Here is an 18,230-nt window from a genome sequence, read left to right as displayed (position 1 = left end):
TGGAGGGCTGACATAAGCTAACTAGAGACAATACAAGCATCTGTGGGACGCAGTGCAGGCTGGGTAATTTGGAGATCTTGATCAACCAATGAATAGTCGTAATATACTGACCAGAGGGACAGAGTTTGTATCAAACTGGCAATAAAATGATCATTGTCCTCAAGGGCAAGGAGAAAGACATGTCTGGGTGGGAACACACAGTAGGTGGTAACTGGAATTAAGACTGGGTTAAGGGTGCAACTCCAGCCCACACGGAGAATACAAATACAAAGAACCAGAGTGAAGACATGTTGGAGAAGGAGCTGACATTGTCTAAGGTTGGGATGTGACCATGAAGAATTAGGTTGCCTGGGGCCTATAGCGGACTCTGGATGGGGAGGTCAACAAAACCACTCCCCAGGAGACTGATTAGAACTTCCTCCTCTGGTGGGCAATCCTTCTAGGAATCCTTGAACCTGAGAAGAATGTGACAACTGAGCCCTAGCTGAGCCCACTGGATAACACCAAAGAATTAAATGCACCCGATTCAGCAGATACTATTAAACACATAGTATGTGCCATCCTCTGGAGATAGGATGGTACATGCTTCCAAGGCTAATTTCACCATTTGCAAGTGAAATTAATATGTGTGCAACTTACTGGAACACAGAATATTCACAGAAACACAGTCAAGCATGGCTGGGGGGCAGAGGAGGGTCCTGACTAAGCAAGAGGGCCTTTCCAAAGAATATGTCAGTAAGATACAAACAGCGTTGCTTTGATGCTCTTAGATGAACCAGTAGGATCCCTGCAGGCGCGCAGAAACACCAAGCTCTGTGATCCTCCCTGGAGCACTCACACAGCCTAGGACTCTGAGAAGCATATCAGGCTTCCCAGAAGAACAGAGGAGGAGGCTCTTGCTAACCAACTCGTTTTTAAAAAGGGATTTTTTCTTGTGCTTTCCAAGTCCTTGAAAGGGAGTGGACTAGACAAGAAGAGAAGCCCTTGTCTCTCAATAATTTCGGTCTTAGAGGAGTTAAAGATCTGTAAAAGTCCTGAAGAGATGGTTGCCAGGAGGTAAATGCTAACCCTGGAAACTGAGTTTTAAAAACCTCAGGCTCACAAAGATAGTAAAAATGCATTTAATAGTATGACAGCATTCAGATTAAATGTATACTAAGTCTTCTCTGGTCAGTGTGTGACAGTGAGGGGGGGGTGAGAGGGTGGGAGGGGAGAGGTTGCTTCCAGAATGCTGAGGTAAAAGTATAAATAAACCTTAGTCTTCTTATATGGTTAAAACTTCATTTTATAAAAACGTAACTCCGGGGGCGGCGCTCAGAACCTGTGCAGGGCTTCCTCTGGTCCACTGTGCAATGTACAGTTTTAAATGGAGTCCTAGGCAAACGTTAATAAAAGAATAAGATGATGACTCAGGAAACTAAAAGGATGATCGTAAAGCTTCTAAGAAAGCCCAGCCCAGAACGACTGAGTTGAAAAACTAGTTTTAAAAATAATACGACTTAACAGACGGTTTTGGGAAAGTGTATTAAAAACAGCAACAACAAAAAACCAATTTGCACAGTTTAGCCTCCTAATTTCTAAGTGCACTTTGTAATGTTCCTTGCAAGCTGCCTCTTTTCCTAGGGATAATGACAAAAAGCTTCTGTCAAGTGTCACTGGATTCTGGTGACTTTAGTTTGTTTTTTTGTTTGTTTGTTTGTTTTGTTTTGTTTTGTTATTATTGCATTTCCAAGAGTGGATTTGTAAGAAAAAACACTACAAAGGTTTCAAAAACCCTATTTATTCTCTATCATCAAAAATAGCAACAGGGGGACTTTATACAACTTTTCTGTGAGTACCCACCAGTCTATTTTTTTTTCTTAAAAAAAATAGAAGTTAGATAAAGAAAAATGATTTTGGTTTGTTTTTTTTTTTCTTAAAAAATAATGTAAGGAAACACTTAATCAGATAGCCCAAGGAGTCATCAGAAATATGTGTAGCAAGAAAGCTTCGTTTGTGGCCCTCTCCGGCCTTTGCACGTCTTTATACTAAACTAGAAAGAGTGTACAGTACCAAGGTTCCCCAACCTGCTTGGATCAAATTGTTTGTTTGTTTGTTTGTTTGTTTTTTTATACCCATTATTGCTAAGCCAGTGTGTTGATACTGGAGCCGAGGAGTCCGCTCATAGAGGATAAAATTGAGAAGCTGCTTCCGAGGACTGGATCTCCACCTGGGCCATTTTGAACTGGGTGCACTGCAGCCATTTCCGGAGGGCTGCTAGGCCAGCACTGCTCTGGCCCGAGCCGGGCAGCGTCCTTAGGCTGTGGTGGTTCACGTTGTTCTGAATGGCCTGGAGACGAAGCTGGAGGCCGGCAGATAAGTGCTGTTAAGAAAGGATAGACAGGTCAGTTCTTTCTGCTGAGTGCACAGGTCAGGTGGGGATGGGCGTGACAATCGGTCTACAGGTAGAAATCAGACCGGGTCTGAAGAGAGCATGCCTTCAAATTTGGCAGTGCTGGGGGAAGGGAGTGGAGATGATCCTGCTCTATGGCATCCATACTGATCAGGTCGTGTTGACTCGCTACAATGGGAGCATGGAGCCGATGCCCGGCACCTGGGACTAACCGCGCTGGGCTGAGCAACTAATCACGTTCAGCATGGGCGCCTGAACAACCAATCACGTTCAGCACAGGCGCCTGAGCTGATGCAGTGGTTAGATGCTCAGGCTCTGAAGTGGGGAAGTTGTGGAAACAAGTCTGTATTAGGGTTTTGCCCCAGGAAGAGTGGGGATATAGCACTTATTTCAGGGGCTCCATAAGACAAGTGAGTTGATAGACTTTCTAGAAGGGAACCTGGCTCATAGCAGCTGGTCAGTCCATCTTACTATTATCATGGTCTCTCCGTCTCCATGACACTAGACAAGGAGAGACCATGTCAAAGTTTATCCTTCTCCCAGCTCCCCTACCAAGCACACTCTGTTGACAGTTGCCCTGCTGGCTTTTGACATCCCAGGTGTCTTGAGTCCACACCCCTCTCCTCCCACTAGCACGACTTCCCAATCTAGGGGAGGAAATCCAGCAAGAGTGTTTTTGCCTCTTCCTCCCCACAACGTTCCAGATACCGCAGACAGGCACTAGGTGTGGACGAGCAGTGTTTGGCTCTGCCATTTATTGCCAAGCCCCACTATATTTGTCACTAAGAGCTATGTGCCAAAATGTCACCACCAGTGAGACCCAAGATTGAGAAATACATTCACTCGGGGGGGGGGGGGGTGTCCCTTCCAGGATCTGGGACCCTATCCAAGTCACTGTTCCTTATGGTCCCAACTTTCCTCATGTAGAATGAAGGGATTCAGGTCTTTCTGAGCATTTATTCTGGCATTTATTTGGGGTTATCCTTTCTTCCTGGAATTCTTTCCATCCCAGATTGTCACATGATATCACTGGGTTAGCCTGCGCTAGACTCCATGGTGATCTTCTTAAATAGGGTTTGTCCTCTAATTAGGGGCCAGTGCTTTTTCCGAAATCCACAGTGAGCAGAACCAGAGCCCCTGCTGACTTCCTCTGTAAGCCCCTTATCTGCCAAGAGTTGCCTGCATTATCAGCCCAAGAGACCATGAATAGACCAAAATGGTTCCTTCGTTGTAGTCAAGGGAGCAGTAATGTCCTTTTAGGGATGCTCTGAGGTTCTCTGGAGGGAACAGAGCTTCCAGACAGCCCAGGGGATGACTTACCTTGGTATTTGACTGAATCATTGGTAGCCACATAGGGATCAGCTGTATGGAGAGAGACAGAAGGCTAGTTACTGGTGTCTTCCATTCTCCCACATACGTATCCCTTACTGCAAGGGATCACAGGCTGCACTGAATGTGCTCAGCACCACAAGAGATGTGGGCCTGCCACAGAGTCACTGTTAGCAGCGGTGAGATGTGAGCCTGCTGTGGCTGCTTAAAACACACACTTTAGAGGAGATAACTACGCTCTCTTGAATTTACCAAGCAAGGGAAATTCAATGTGTATGTGTTTAATTAAATCCTTATTTTCTTGAAATGGGATTTCCTCCTCCGGATCTTTACAGTGAGGCTCCGAGAGGAGTGGCAACTGGATTTGCCTGGAGCAGGTAAGAGTATCATGGGGCAGTGTGCGGAACACCGCTGAGATACAATGTATCCGTAACAGAAAAAAGAGAGCCCTGGAGGTGCCTGACTAGGGTGGGACGCAAAGGCAAGAAGCCTGCACTACTCCACGGGAGTGGTGGAGGGGGAGAGCAGAGGGGCACGGGAGGAGCCAGAGGGTAGATTTTTTTTTTAAAGGAAATCTATGGAGAGAGTTCAGAAAACAAGATAAGCTGGGAGTTTTTAAAGGATGGGTACCCACGAGACAGGGTTTGTCTCTGCTTTGCCTCTGAAGCGCTCCTTCCTTGGGGTCATAGGACCCTATGAGAACTCTCCAGCAGCCGCTCTCTGCTCTCTGCTTTGATCTCTTGCTCACCCTTCTACCCATTAAAATGTTCATAAATGTTCATCACTTTGTAAGTACGGAAGGAAGTTAGGGATGTGTCCCCAGAAATGTGTCCTCATTGGTGACTTAGAAAATGGGACAAGAGATGCCAATCCAGTCAATTGGAAATGTTGGTTTACGATGGCTCTTCTCGGCACCTTCTTAAACGGATAGGCATTGTGACACTTCACTCTGTGTTTTTTTTGTTTTTTGTTTTTTGTTTTTTGTTTTTAAACATCGCTCTGACACAACAGTAGGGCTCTTGTAGATTAAATTGAATTTCCAGAAATTCTGTATTGTAGTCCTGGCCTGCAGTGCTCAGAATGTGGCCTTATTAGGAAACAGGAATGCTGAAGAGGTAGTCAGTTAAGGTGGGGTCATACTGGAACAGCGGGACCTCAATCCAATGCATCCTCATGAAGAGGGGAGTCCGGACACAGACACACATGGGGAGAAGAGATGGAAGCCAAGAGATGCCAAAGATCTACCAAAGGCTAGGAGAGAGGCAGAGAGATGTCCTCTCACCGTCCGTACAAGGAGCTAGCCCTGCTGGTACCCTGCTCCCAGCTCTTCAGACTGTGAAAGCATAAGTTTCTGATATTTAAGCCACCCAGCCTGAGGTCCTCACCATGGTGACCCCAGAGAAAGAATACAAGGTACTTTGGGAAGGGGCAAAGCCTGGATGCAGCTGTGGGAGTGTGCAGAGCCATAAGGGTTGGGAAGGACTCCTGAGTGCTGAGAAGAAAGAGTCTTAGCAGGTCATGGAAAGGGGGGGTTAGAAAACAAAGGCTAAGCCACCCTCCATGAGCCACAGATGACCTTGTGTGACCCATTAAGGGGGTCTGGGCTTAATTCCAAATTCACAATGCCTCCCAAAGACAGGCAAAGCCCTTTCACCACAGAGGCATGATGGCGACAGTTGAAGAAAGATGAAGAAAGCCATGGACATTGAAGTCAGGGTCTAGAGTAGAGGTCCAGGTAAAGTAGGAATGGTTTCTGGGCATGGAGAAGGAGAGAGAGAGAGAGAGAGAGAGAGAGAGAGAGAGAGAGAGAGAGAGAGACTTCCTGTAGAAGTAGGTTGCAGTGGTCTGCAGAGACATTCTGCATGCACAGGCAACCTGCAGTAGTCTGAAGATGAATGTGGCTGTTCCACATGACTGGAGTTTGCAGGGCAAACTGGAGAGAGGAGAACCATGTGGAAAAAGTGGGGAAAAGGAGCTGCACATGGAGACAGAGTGCCATGGAGACAGGGTGCCACGGAGACAGAGTGCCACAGGTCTACTAGGGGTCTCCCTGCACTGCAGCTGAATGCCGACCAGTGTGCATCAGCAGGAAAAGCACCCAATACTGAGGAAAAGATGTTGCAAAGTGACTGGAGGGAAGCAGCCATGCTGGTCACATGGGGCGAGAAGAGTCTGTGCTCACTGGATGGGTGAGAGGAGAGGACTGAACAACTGTGTCCAGAAGGGGCTCCGTCACAGGTGCTACAGAAGTGCTACTTCTGTCTCAACTGACAAAGTTGAAGAGCCAGCCCAGGAGAGGTTCAAAGACTTGTGAGTAATTTAATTATCTCACCAAATGAGATCAAGAATGTTCAAATGAGTATAAAAACAGCTAGCAGGAATGTCAAGAACTAAAAACTAAATAAAAATAAAAATCCAACAAGTCGGGCAAAGAAACAGAAAAATGACCCACAAATGAGAAGAGAAGCCAGTTAATAGAAGACAAGATCAAAAGGACGCGGACAGTAGAATTAAAAGAATCGTTACACTTATTTTTAATTAAAAAATTGTTCATTGATGAATAATGTGTGTGTGTGTGTGTGAGAGAGAGAGAGAGAAAGAGAGAGAGAGAGAGAGAGAGAGAGAGAGAGAGAGAGAGAGAGGATGAGAATAGATGCGGATATCAGAGAACAACTTGCAGGAATCCATTTTCTCCCCTGCCATATGGGACTCAGGCATCAAGCCCAGGTCATCAGGCTGGGTTGCAAATCTTTGCCTACTGAGTATCTCATCCACCTCACTATGCTTACTTCCAGGGAGATCAAGAGAAAGGATGGCTGAGACAGTCGGACAGAGACAGTCAGACAGAGGAGCTGAAGATTAACAGTTAAAGAAACTGTGGCGATGCCTCCCCAAACCCAAAAACAAACAAACTCAAACACAAGACTGTAAAGGAAACTCCCAGGATGCACCGGCTTCCAACCAAACACTTTAAGACAGTGGAAAAGCCTTCAAAGCGCGGTGGGGGGGGGGGTGTCCTAACAGTAGGAAGCGCGCAGACTCCTGCTGGGAATAATAGAAGCAGGCAGACAGTGGTCACAACAGCTCTCAGAGTGACCCTGTGTATCCAGAGCCTGGTACCCAGAGCGTTGGATTATTAAAGCACTGCAAGCCAGGTGTAGTAAATGACGATTATTGAAATTCAAAACCAGCCAGGTCTACATAGTGATACCTTGACTTATTTGAATATAATAAATAAATAAATTGCGAAATATTTTTGAGACATAAAAAGCTAAAGTAATTCATTACTCTCAGGCTGGTGTGAGAAACGGTTTTTAAAAGTAAATAAGGAATGATAACAGAAGGTAGATGTGTAAGCAGGAAGAAATAGAAAATAACTCGGGAGCTAGAGAGATGATGACGTAGGGGCTAGAGATTGCTCAGTGGTTAGAGCAAGTCTACTCATAAAAGACCCAGGTTCAGTTCCCAGCACTCATGTTAGATGTCTCACAATTATCTGTAACTCCAGCTCCAGGGGATCAACACCCTGTTCTGGTGCGAGCAAGTACATACATATGGCAGATACCTCCACAGTCACACATCCCCACACATAAATAAACACAAAACAAACCCTAAAAAAGAAAGTGGCAAATAAAACAATAGAAAATATAGTGAATTCAAAGCCTATTTCAAATCCCTTTAAGGGGTTGTTAATTATTTAAGACCAAAACAGCAAGACAGTGCCTGGGCATGGTGGTGGAGGCCTATAATCTCAGCTCTTTGGAGGATGCTGAGTCAGGAAGATTGTAAATTCAGGGCTTACTTGGGCTATAGAATGAGTTCAAGGCTCACCTGGGCAACTTACTGAGACACTATATCAATAGGTAAAAAAAACAAAAAGATATGAGGGTGGTTTCATGGTAGAATACTGCCTACCATGCACATAGTCCTAGGTTACACTCTAGTATGTCATCATCCTTATAATGTGTGGTTTGGTTTATAACATGTATAAAGACAGGAAATGGGAATTGATACAAGTAATATTACACTATTACTTGAAGATCATGATAAGTTAAAAAAATATACACTATAAACTCAAAATCAACCACTAGAAGTAATAAATGGAATACTGTTAAGAAGATAATTTAAAATACTTCTTTAAAAAATCTACAGGTCAAACAAGAAGACAGAAATTAGGAAGTGTTTTTAACTCAATAAAAGTGAATATATACCAGCCAATCGAGGGAAGGTACTTAAAACAGCACCCAAAAGGAAACTAAGTCTAAACACTGGTGCTTGAAATGAAAATTCCAAATTAATGAGCCAAGTTCCCATCTTAAGAAATGAAACAAAGAAAAGAATAATCAGAATATATATCACAAAATTCTCAATTAACCCAAAGGGGGGAAGAACAGAATAAAGATCAAAGAACAGATGAGAAATATAGAAAGCAAGTGAAAAGCTGATTGAATTAAACTGACAATATGACAAAATACACTAAATGAAAATGGCCTAAAAACTTTAACCAAAAAGAAGCGGCTGTCAAACTGGATGCTTTTAAAAAGACAATTGACTGCACACCGTCTGCAAGAAATATACTTTATAAACATAGATTAAAAAGATGGAAATAGATTTACCACCCTAACACTAGGCAATAAAGAGTTACCTTACTTTTTTATCAACATTAGACAAAGTAGCTTTAAGGGAAAAGATTGGCCAAGTATAAAAGGTGATATTTCATAATTTCAAGACATAAGACTGCAATTTCTTCCAACCTTAGGATTCAACGAAATCCCAGTAACAATCTGAGCAGTCCTGTAGACATTGACAAGCTGACTTTAAAAATTTTAAAACTTTCCTGTGAAGGCAAAGTCCTTATAAATGCCAAATCACTTTGAAAAGGATGAATGAAAGACCATGGTTTCTGTCATCATGGATGACCATTACGGTGTGGCATAGGGGTAAGGGGAGCTGTGGACCAGAAGGAAGGATCCAGGCATATACATATACACATATGCCAGCTGATTTTTGACAAAAATGTAAAAGCGCTTAATAGAAAATCAACAGTATTTTTAACAACACCACTGGAATAATTACACCCGGTAGACACAAAAAGTATCTCACTCCACACTTCACACCACACATAAATCATCTCAGGATGTGTCACAGGCAAGAGTATGGAAGAGAACACAGATAAAAACTGGGGTAAAACGAAGACATCTGATACAGGATTGAGCACGAATAAAACCAGCCTGGGGATGCTGAGTGGGGAGGGCTGTGAGTTCAAGGCTAGCCAGAGCTACCTAGGGAGGCACTGCCACAAAAGAAAGTGGAAGAGGTCGGGGGAGAAGCAAGACAAGGAGGGGAGGCTATAATTTTACATGACTTTAGATTAGGCAAAGATTTTCTAGAATTACAATATCAAAGTGATTATTTTTTAAATTGAGAATTGGACATGGTGGTGCATGTCAGCATTAGGGGGACCAGAAGTTCAAAGCCAGCTCTGGGGACACAGTAGCTCTAGGGCTAGCCTTGGCTATATGAGACACTGTCTAAATAGAGAGACGGAGAAGATGGGAAAGGAAGAGAGAAATCTGATGAATGATACTTTGCCAAGACAAAAATCCTCAGCAGTGTCTAGACAATGAAAGGACACAGGTTTTATGTCTCTCAATTCAATACGAATAACACTTCAACCCAACCAAACATGGGCAAATAGGCACTTCACCAAGCAGATAACAAGCACATAACAAACACAGAAAAGCAAAAAAAAAATTAACATCAGCTGGCATTAGAGAAATACAATTTAAACCACAGCAAGATGCTAGTACCCAGCTCTCAGAGTGACTAATGTTAAAACTGATTACGTCACACAATATATGCATGTGTGCAATATAATAATATATGCATGTATGCAATATCACAGTAATAATGCACACTGATCAAGATGTTACTATATCAATGCCACGGAGGAACTAGAATGTTCTTCACGGCTATAGCGCATGTAACGGAACATAGGCACCTTGGAGACCGTCTGTCACGATAGCCACACCAACAAGCCGGCAATCACTTCTGGATATTTACCCGGCATAGGCATACAACAGCGCGCGTGCACCAACATGTATATGTGTGTGCTCACGGCAGCTTTTATAAGAGCCCCACACCGGACACCACTGACGTCCAATTGACAGCAATGGGTAGACAGTGTCTAGCATATCCATACAATGGACTACTGTCAAAAAGAAACATAACAGCCGACTAACGCAAGTAACAATGAAGATTAATCTCCGTCGGATGGTCCTAAGATAAGGGAGGCAGAAACACGCAAGGTATGAATCCATTCACAGTAAATGACTTTGGATGTGGCAGCTATGTTCATTCTCTTGATTGTGGTGATGGGGTCACAGAAGCAATTGACGTCAGGCTGGTGACACATCATGCTGAACACCAAGCCCGATGACCTGAGTTCAACCCCAGGGACCCAGGGACCAGGGGCCAATAGGCTTCTAAATTCTTCCTCTGACCTCCACACATACTCCATAGCCGCATCCCACATACGCACACACATGTGATCACACATGCACTCCATAGCAGAACACACCTACACATCTGCACATGCAGTTATGAAAATAAATAATCGTACAAAAGAAGTAAAAGATGCCAAGGCTCATCAGAGCGTACAACTTCGATATGTTCCGCTCAGCACACGCAAAGCCATATAAACTGCACTTCAAAGAAACTGCCAAAAAATGAAATCAGGTGGGATCATCCAACTGACAGTTTTTCCCACGCTGTTGACTTTTTCCCATATTAAGACATGCTATTAAGATATAGCTCCTCCATTTGAACCAAAGACCTTGCAGCGGCTGGTATCAGTTGAGCATTCCCTGCAAAAGGGCTGCCGTTTTCCAGTACGGCCTGAGACAGCGAGGTAACAAGAGTCTTTAACTAAGAGTGGAACAATGCAAGGAATGAAATAGCACCTGATTCCAAGCCGACGTCCTGTGCTAAGTGGCAGTGGTGGCAGAGGCAGAGACAAGAGAATACAGAGTAGAAGGAAAGAAAAGATGTGACCAGGGAGGAGCAATCATCCGTGGGATAAAGAGGAAGGATGACTGGATGCCAAGGGGAACAGGGAACTAGAAGGTAAAGAGTAGGGTTAATCTGGTGCAGCTCTGTCTCTCAGGTTTTATTCCCTGTGGCAAAGTTAGCCCTGCTCTTCTTATAGGTCCCCCTCGCTCTTTCCTGACATTGTACTCCGCTGCTCCTGCTGGAAGGGTGATGGAAGCTTGAATTATCTTCTTATACTATGTACTGGTTTAAAAAGATAACACAGGAGGCTGAACTATGTCAGACAGAAGCAGCAGGTGTCACCTCAGACAATGCACAGCGATTTCGCTGGTTTTCTGGATAACTTGTGCCAAGTAGGGCACCACGAATTGATTTGTGATGTCACCAGGCAGTTTTTATAGCAATATTTCTTTGCTGTATTGTAACTCCTGTGTTATGCACAGCCACGGTCTGACATGGAAGACGGTATTACAATGATACAGAGAGAGCAGACACAGCATTACGAGCCACATTTTAGAAACCAGCCCCTCTAGCTCCAGCTCTACGTGTTTAAACCAAATCCCTTCTTTCCCTTCCTCTTTGGATCATACATTCAAAAACAAATATATATTGACTTTTAGCAATATGAAATGATTTGTAAAAATCATAAGCTTTCCTACCTTGACAAAAATGGTTGAATTGCATTCTTGCAACGCCTCCATTAAGCTAATCACATGGAGACACACCATTTCCACCATCTGAAACAACAAACGCCAAAGTCAATTCCATTCCCAGTGAACTAGAAACATTGTAAACTCGTCAGCAGCCACAGAGGTCTGGTTCCCTGCGTCCAGAAGCTCTCTTTGCCTAACAACTGAAGACCACAGAGAGTGATTTCCATTCACCTCTGTAACCTTACACCAGAAACAGACTTTTCAAAGCTCCCACGGCCTTGGAATGGTAGCCATAATCACACTAATTCAAATGAGATTGTGTCCCTCCTTGGAAATACTCAGGGATGGATTTTTAATACTCCAAGGTTTTACTAGACTGCCTTACTGGGTTGGATAAACTTTTCAGGAAAAAAAATAATTAAAATTTGTATGTAAGAAAATATGTAAGAAATGCTCTGGGGAACATGTTCATTTGTAACATTTGAATGCCAAGAGGGATTCGGAGGAAAGCTCAGGCACCAAAACTCTGACATTGAATGAAAATGCTAATCTCCAGCATAATGTGTAAAGCTCCAGTTTTGGCATCTTCAAAATAACATAATATTTGATCCCTGAGTTCTTTTTTTGGTCACTTAACTGTGATCCAATAAATGCAGTTATTTCTTTAGTACCAAGAACTGTTTGCAAACCCTAACATGAGCATAACTTTCCTTGACTGAACCAAACATCCTTCCATATGCAATTCTGTACCGTCCCCTCCAAAGAAAGGAATGCACTTCAATAAAGGAAACATGGAGTCCTCCTTCCTTACAAAATGCTAACAGAAAATATCCCTCACTTAAGACATTGTGCCCAAATACCTCTGTGGCCAGGGCAGCAAGGGATCCTGGGTAGAGCGGAATCAGTTTGTTATCTGTGTGCAGATTAGAACTCCATCCGTGGAACCCTTACAACCAAGACACTGGCTGCAGTCCCTTCAGCTGAGAATCCTCCAAACACCAAATGACCCCCTAGAGTCTCTCATAAATACCCCCCACACTCCTCCAGCTAACTCCAGAAGGACCACCCAAGTTTGTTTAATGAGATAGATAAGGCCTATGTGATCCCCAGGTGTTTCCAGTGTAATCTGAGACAGCCTCTCTCTTTGCTTTGATACCTCCTGCGGTTAGCCTATTCTCAGACAGTGACAGAAAGGTTCCCAATGGTGGAGGTTTGCCCATACTGCTTTGGAATTCAAACCCAACCTGGCTTTTCTCCTAATCCTTTGTCCTCTCTAAAGGTAGAGATTGCATACAGAGTTCATTTAGTGCTAGGTAGAAAGACAAGCTATGTCTGCTTTACATTTGGTTTGGGGTTTTTTTGTTTTGCTTTGTTTTTTTTTTAATGTTTATGACCTACAACACGATACTTTGGTATGGCAGCATAAAGCCACTTAACACAGGCATTCCGTGACATCTGTATCTGTGGGTTTGTGACTAGGCGTGGCTTAGGTAGCTGTGGATTTGTGAGTAGGCGTGGCTTAGGTAGCTGTGGGTTTGTGAGTAGGCGTGGCTTAGGTACATCTCAGAGGCATCTCACGGACTCACCACTTTATTGTGGGCCATCAGCTGGAGGATGCTCGGTGTCACCCTGCTCCAGAATTCTAGCGCTGTTAGTATTGCTGTGAAGCTGAATTCGGTCTGGTTTTGGACGTTCGTCGCCACGGCACTTTGTTCGCAGTATACCGTCCAGAGCTGAGCAAAGATGAAGGCGTGGAAGAGGGAGCACATGTGGAGCACGCAGGTCTGGAAAGGAAGAGGAGGACGGTGTTGGTTGCTCCGTGCTCACGGCAGATGGCCTTGCCAGGGAGTACAGAAGACTCACGAAAGGTCTTATCCCAGCCGCGGACTCCTGGTTCTATGCTTTGAATCGACTCTTCTCTGTCCGTGGGACAGTGCTTGGAGAAAAAAAAAAAATCCCTCTTTCTCCAGGTGAGGATACCTTAATTTGCAGACTAAATCTACCCACTGCCTTGTCCTTTCCTGAAACTGACATTTTCATCCTTAAGTTGGATTAGGAAAATAGATGTTCTAGGTCAGCCATTGTTAACATGTTCCCACATCTTTAAAACAGGGATAACGGCAAGCTTGTTGAAGCGGTCAGCTACGAGTGAAAGAGCGATAGGCAAGACCCTCCTCCCGGCGCTTGGACTCAGAGGAGTTCAACAGAAGACCTATCTGTGGTTGGCACTCACTGCCACTGAGTCATGGAGGCTTTCCGAAGACTACTTCCACAGTCCTCAGGCCATCCTACTATGTACGTTACAGATGAAGAACTGAAGCTGGGAGAGATTAAATTCAATAAACTTTTTTCGAGTTCACAAAGGTTGTGGGGAGCAGAGGGAGCCCTGACCGGATGAAGTCTTGATTGAATGTGTACTCTTGACATGGGTACTGCAATGTCCCATGGGAAAATGGTAAAGTCTGCTCCCTGGGGTGAGGCCCAAAGGGATGACAGAATATTCATCTGGTCATGTGCAGGTGCTGATAGTACGTGCACAAAATTGCCCTGCTCCCAGATGCTTACAGCCTGAAGACCACTCCCTCACAGAGATTTCTCCTGCTAAGGTTAGTTAAACCAGCCTCTTTGTCCAGCTGTATAGTACGGCCTGCCTCTGGGTTTATCTGTATATAATAGCCACATCTCCTTGTTCAGCTGTACACAGTAACCCCACCCCTCTGTTCAATTCTATGTAATTAACACACTGAGCGTCTGGGACGCTGAGGCTTCTCTATCAGATAGTCCAATCCACCCGAGCCCAGATTTTCTGTGTGTCTGTCTTTTCTAATTTCCCCTACTCCCCAGTTAGATCAAGTCCCTTGAGTCGTACAAGGATGGGACACAAAGGTACAGGTACCGTCCTTCAGGATCGAGGACAAGTCTGGGTGGGGACAGCTCCTTTTGTAAACATCATGTGGGTCATCTGTTGGGTACTCAATTCTTTTCACAGAGCTTGCTCGGGCCTAAGTCACTGGAATCTCCAAGAGCTTGCCTAAGCTCCAGGGCCAGCCCTTGGCTCCTGGCGGCTGACTTGCCTGGTTTGCATGTCTGGGCTCATGACTTATATCAGCCTGGGCTTTATTTTATTCTCTTAAGCATGCCATCTGTCTCCGCAGTTTGCCAACTTCCTCTGGGTAAGGGGATTCCAGTATGCTTTACTGAGCACCACGCTAGCTTTCTTACTTTCACGCTGTGTGTTCATGTGTCCTACGGGGATTTGTGTCACAGAAAAAAAAAATAGTAGAGCATAAAGAATGAGATAGAGCATCCATTTTACTCCAACTGCATCCTTGGTTCTGAAAACTGAGCACCAAATTTTTATTATATTTGTAGCCTGTTATTTCTCTCTATTGTTTTGAGACCAAAAAAAATTTTTTGGGGGGGGGGCCGGGCAAACCAAGTCTTCCTTGCTGCTATAATTTATCTCCATAAAAGTAAGCCAGAAAACAATTTAGGGGGAGAAAAGACAGCTTGGGAATTTAAACAACTTTAAGTAAGACATTAGCAGTTACTTTCCTAACAGACCCAGGAGAGTGAGCTAAAATGCTGATAAGGGTCCCATTAGCAATTCCAATGCATGGGGCCTGAATGGCAGAAATCACTTACCTTGGATTGCTCTGGAAATCCAATTAGGATAACAATAAGGTGATCTGCAATGTGGGAACCTGCATCCAGAGGTATAGGAAGGCAGGGAGAGGAGGCGTTGGGACAGACTGCATTATGTGTGAGGGACCCCAGGAGCAGCCAGGACAGCAACCGGATATGGGAGACACACTCGATGAATTCTTTAGGTCTGTCGGGGGAAGAAAAGCTTCATTAGGGACGACTTTAGGTTTTCTCTTTCCTTCGATGCCCACAGAATACTTAAGCGGAGGAAAAGATTAAGGTGTAGCTTCACAGGCTGGTACATAAAACAAAAGGCCAAGGCGAGAGAGGAAACCCAAAATCCTTTCTATTTGTCTGGCTTTCTGCTCTAATCCTGGCTTTTCCCTTCAGGAGAGGGGGCAGCTTTGGTGGGACAAGATTCAGTATCCTTCAGCCAGTCTGGCTGTCTCCCCGGACTCTTCCCAAATCCTTCCTCTTCTTATCAGAAAGTTCTTCCCAGTCATCCTCACAAAGGGAGGGGGATCGGAGGAGTGGAAGACACACCCATCGAGTGTGTCTTCTGCTCCACAAGCCAGGCTGCCTGAGGGCACAGGGTGTGTGATTCACAATGCCCGGCTTCCTGACTAGCTGAGGTTTAGAGTTCAAGAGATTCTTCGAAGCTTTCAGCTTCCATTGCCTGTGAAAACAGGCCAGGGTTAGAGGCTGGCTTCTTTTATGGGTCACGAACTGCCCAGGGTCTGCAAACAAGCGTAAGGATGGACCCTGTACGCCTTACTTCTAGCCAACTATATTCCACTCTTAGAAATCTTCCACACGGCCATGAGCTCCAGCTAAGTCTCAGGGATTGGGGAGCACCCCCCCATTTTAAATTTATTTTATGCGTATGGAGACTTTGCCTCTGTGTGTGCGCCATGTACGTGCAGGGCCTGCAAAAGCCAGAAGAGGGCATCAGATCCCCTGGGACTGGAGTTACAGAGCGGATGTGCTGGGAATCCACCCCAGGTCCTGTGGAAGCACAGCAGTGCTGTTAGCCGTCGAGCCGGCTCTCTAGTCCCTGTCCCACACCTTAAATGCTCGGCGGCATCTCACCCTTGCTGCATTGCGGAGGGAGGATGGTAGAGCCACGGCAGGTAGCGGATCACAGCTTTGTTGTCTCTGTGGTTGCCCCGGGAGATTTCCATAGCTGCAATCTGAGCCAGGCCAACTTTGAGATGGCCTCCGAAGGTATCCTCATGCAGAGGCTGGGAGCATGTCTTCATGTGACTCTGTAAAAATCAAATGATACCTTGTAATCCTGGCAGGCACCTGGGGATGTTCCAGACCACTTACTCTCTCTCTCTCTCTCTCTTTTTCTTTATTCTTCTCTCATACATTACACCCTAACCTCACTTTCCCCTCCCTCTTCTCTCCCAGTCCCTCTCCCAGCCCACCCCTCCTCTTCTTCAGAACCACTCCTCCTCCTTTACCCTCAGAAAAAGGAAGTCCCCCCCCATAGCAACCAAACTCGGCATATCAAGTTACAATAAGACTAGGCGTAGTAGACTGAGGCGAACCAGTAAGAAGAAAAGGAGTCTCAAGCACGGGCAAAAGAATGAGAGACAACCTCATTCCTATTGGTAGAAAGGTCAGGTTGTTCCCAGCCACACCCTATAGCACCCTGGGCACACAACCCGCTTAGCTTCTTGAATGGTTTCCCACTGTTTTTAAGCTAAGTTCTGGGAGTAGGGAGCAGGATGGAGCGAACCAGATCACTCTGTGGCCTAGGGAGTTAGAGTTACTATTGTCCAGGCCTCTGCGTTGTCTCTTTCACTCACTCTGTGCTCTGCTGTGCTGGTTCTGCTGCCCAACTCCTATCTGAAATACCACCCCCTCTTTGAGGAATTGTTCACAGTTTTAGCTCAGGCATCACTTCTCTTAGCCTTCCCTGAGCTCCGTAGCCGGATCCATGCTACTGTCTACTGCTTCTTTACAGCGGCTGTGAAAGCCACCGCTTTATTACGATAAACTAAATGACGGCAACTATTGCGTCTGCAGCCTGTGTTTGCCCACCAATGCAATCCTACGACAGGGCTAGGCTTAACGCAGACTCTCAATGCATATTAGCTAAGTTCATTCCGAAGGTTTCCTTTGCTCAGAGACTTGAGACACAGGTTCTAGACACAGTTCTGCTCCAAGTAGCCAATGACCATGTCTGAGTCACTTGTCTGTTAAGAAAGCAATGTTGGGATATAGCTGCTACCCAGGCCATAACGCTCTGTGACAATTCTCCCTTCCACAGACAAAGTCACCTGCTGAGACACAGTCTAGATCTCTCTGCTAACAGACTTCCCAATGCCAGCAGCAGCTCACTTGGGAGACAAGTTTACATGGGAGTGGGTATTGGTGGTCACACACCCCTCAACCCCTTCTTCCTTACCTCCTGCCTGGGTGCTTGTGCTATAATACCAACCTCTATCCTCAGAGCGGCACCCCACTTCTGTAATGTGGGCTATGAATCCTCTCGTTTGGGGCCTTACCATGCCAGTGTAATTTTGGTGCTAGGTCCTGAACTCTCTTGAGTGCCACTACCATGGTTCTGTCTGTCTGTCATCAGTGTTAGTAACTTTCCTATTAAACCCTTTGCTTCCTAGCAGTTCATCTGAGCATCCTTCTTGAAAACCTCTATCCCTAAGCTTATAGTTACTTGAGGGTTTTGATTGCTTCTTAATAGAAATTAATGGTCAGAGGCTGGATTGTATCAACTTCTTCGACCACCACTGGCAGTTTTGAATGTTTTTTTTTTTCTTGTTCCTGTAAACCAAGCTCAAAATGTTTAGGGAACAGTTGGTGCGTCTTCTTTTTTATATTGAAGTCAACGACCAGCATAAGACTAACAGACAAGGAGGCTTCAAAGCAGATGCAACCAGTCACTGGCTCATGCTTGGCCCGTGGGCTACAGTCTTCCGGGGTTTTATATCGATCTTGAGCAAATTAGACAAGGAAGGAGCCTGTGACTCACAGGGAGGACACCAGAGCTGGACATATCAAGGGAGCTCTTGGTGGTAGGAGGGGACTCCACCAGGGCTCACAGCAGTCTGAGGTTCAACTCTGATGTCACCACTTCCACGGAGCGTGACTTGACAGGGCCATGTCACCCAACCCTCAGTTTCTACCTCTTTAAA

The 18,230-nt window shown here is 45.1% G+C and overlaps 1 protein-coding gene across 3 annotated transcripts in view; it reads right to left on the bottom strand.

Moving 5' to 3' along the window:
• Positions 1–1,764: 1,764 nt before the first annotated feature.
• The window catches only part of Unc79 (unc-79 homolog, NALCN channel complex subunit), a 233,189-nt gene continuing 216,723 nt past the window's right edge, over positions 1,765–18,230 (bottom strand). For all 3 annotated transcript variants that reach the window (XM_028781705.1, XM_028781702.1, XM_028781703.1), the window contains 6 exons: positions 16,159–16,334; positions 15,070–15,256; positions 13,011–13,208; positions 11,431–11,508; positions 3,713–3,754; positions 1,765–2,362 (listed from right to left, as the gene is read on the bottom strand). In XM_028781705.1, coding sequence (XP_028637538.1) covers positions 2,162–2,362; positions 3,713–3,754; positions 11,431–11,508; positions 13,011–13,208; positions 15,070–15,256; positions 16,159–16,334 — 882 coding nt within the window. In that variant the 3' untranslated portion in view covers positions 1,765–2,161. The remainder of the gene's footprint in view (positions 2,363–3,712; positions 3,755–11,430; positions 11,509–13,010; positions 13,209–15,069; positions 15,257–16,158; positions 16,335–18,230) is intronic.

This window comes from Grammomys surdaster, unplaced genomic scaffold (genome assembly GCF_004785775.1).
Source record: "Grammomys surdaster isolate TR1022 unplaced genomic scaffold, NIH_TR_1.0 516, whole genome shotgun sequence".
Classification (NCBI taxonomy): domain Eukaryota; kingdom Metazoa; phylum Chordata; class Mammalia; order Rodentia; family Muridae; genus Grammomys; species Grammomys surdaster.
This window is presented reverse-complemented; position numbering and strand designations above follow the sequence as displayed.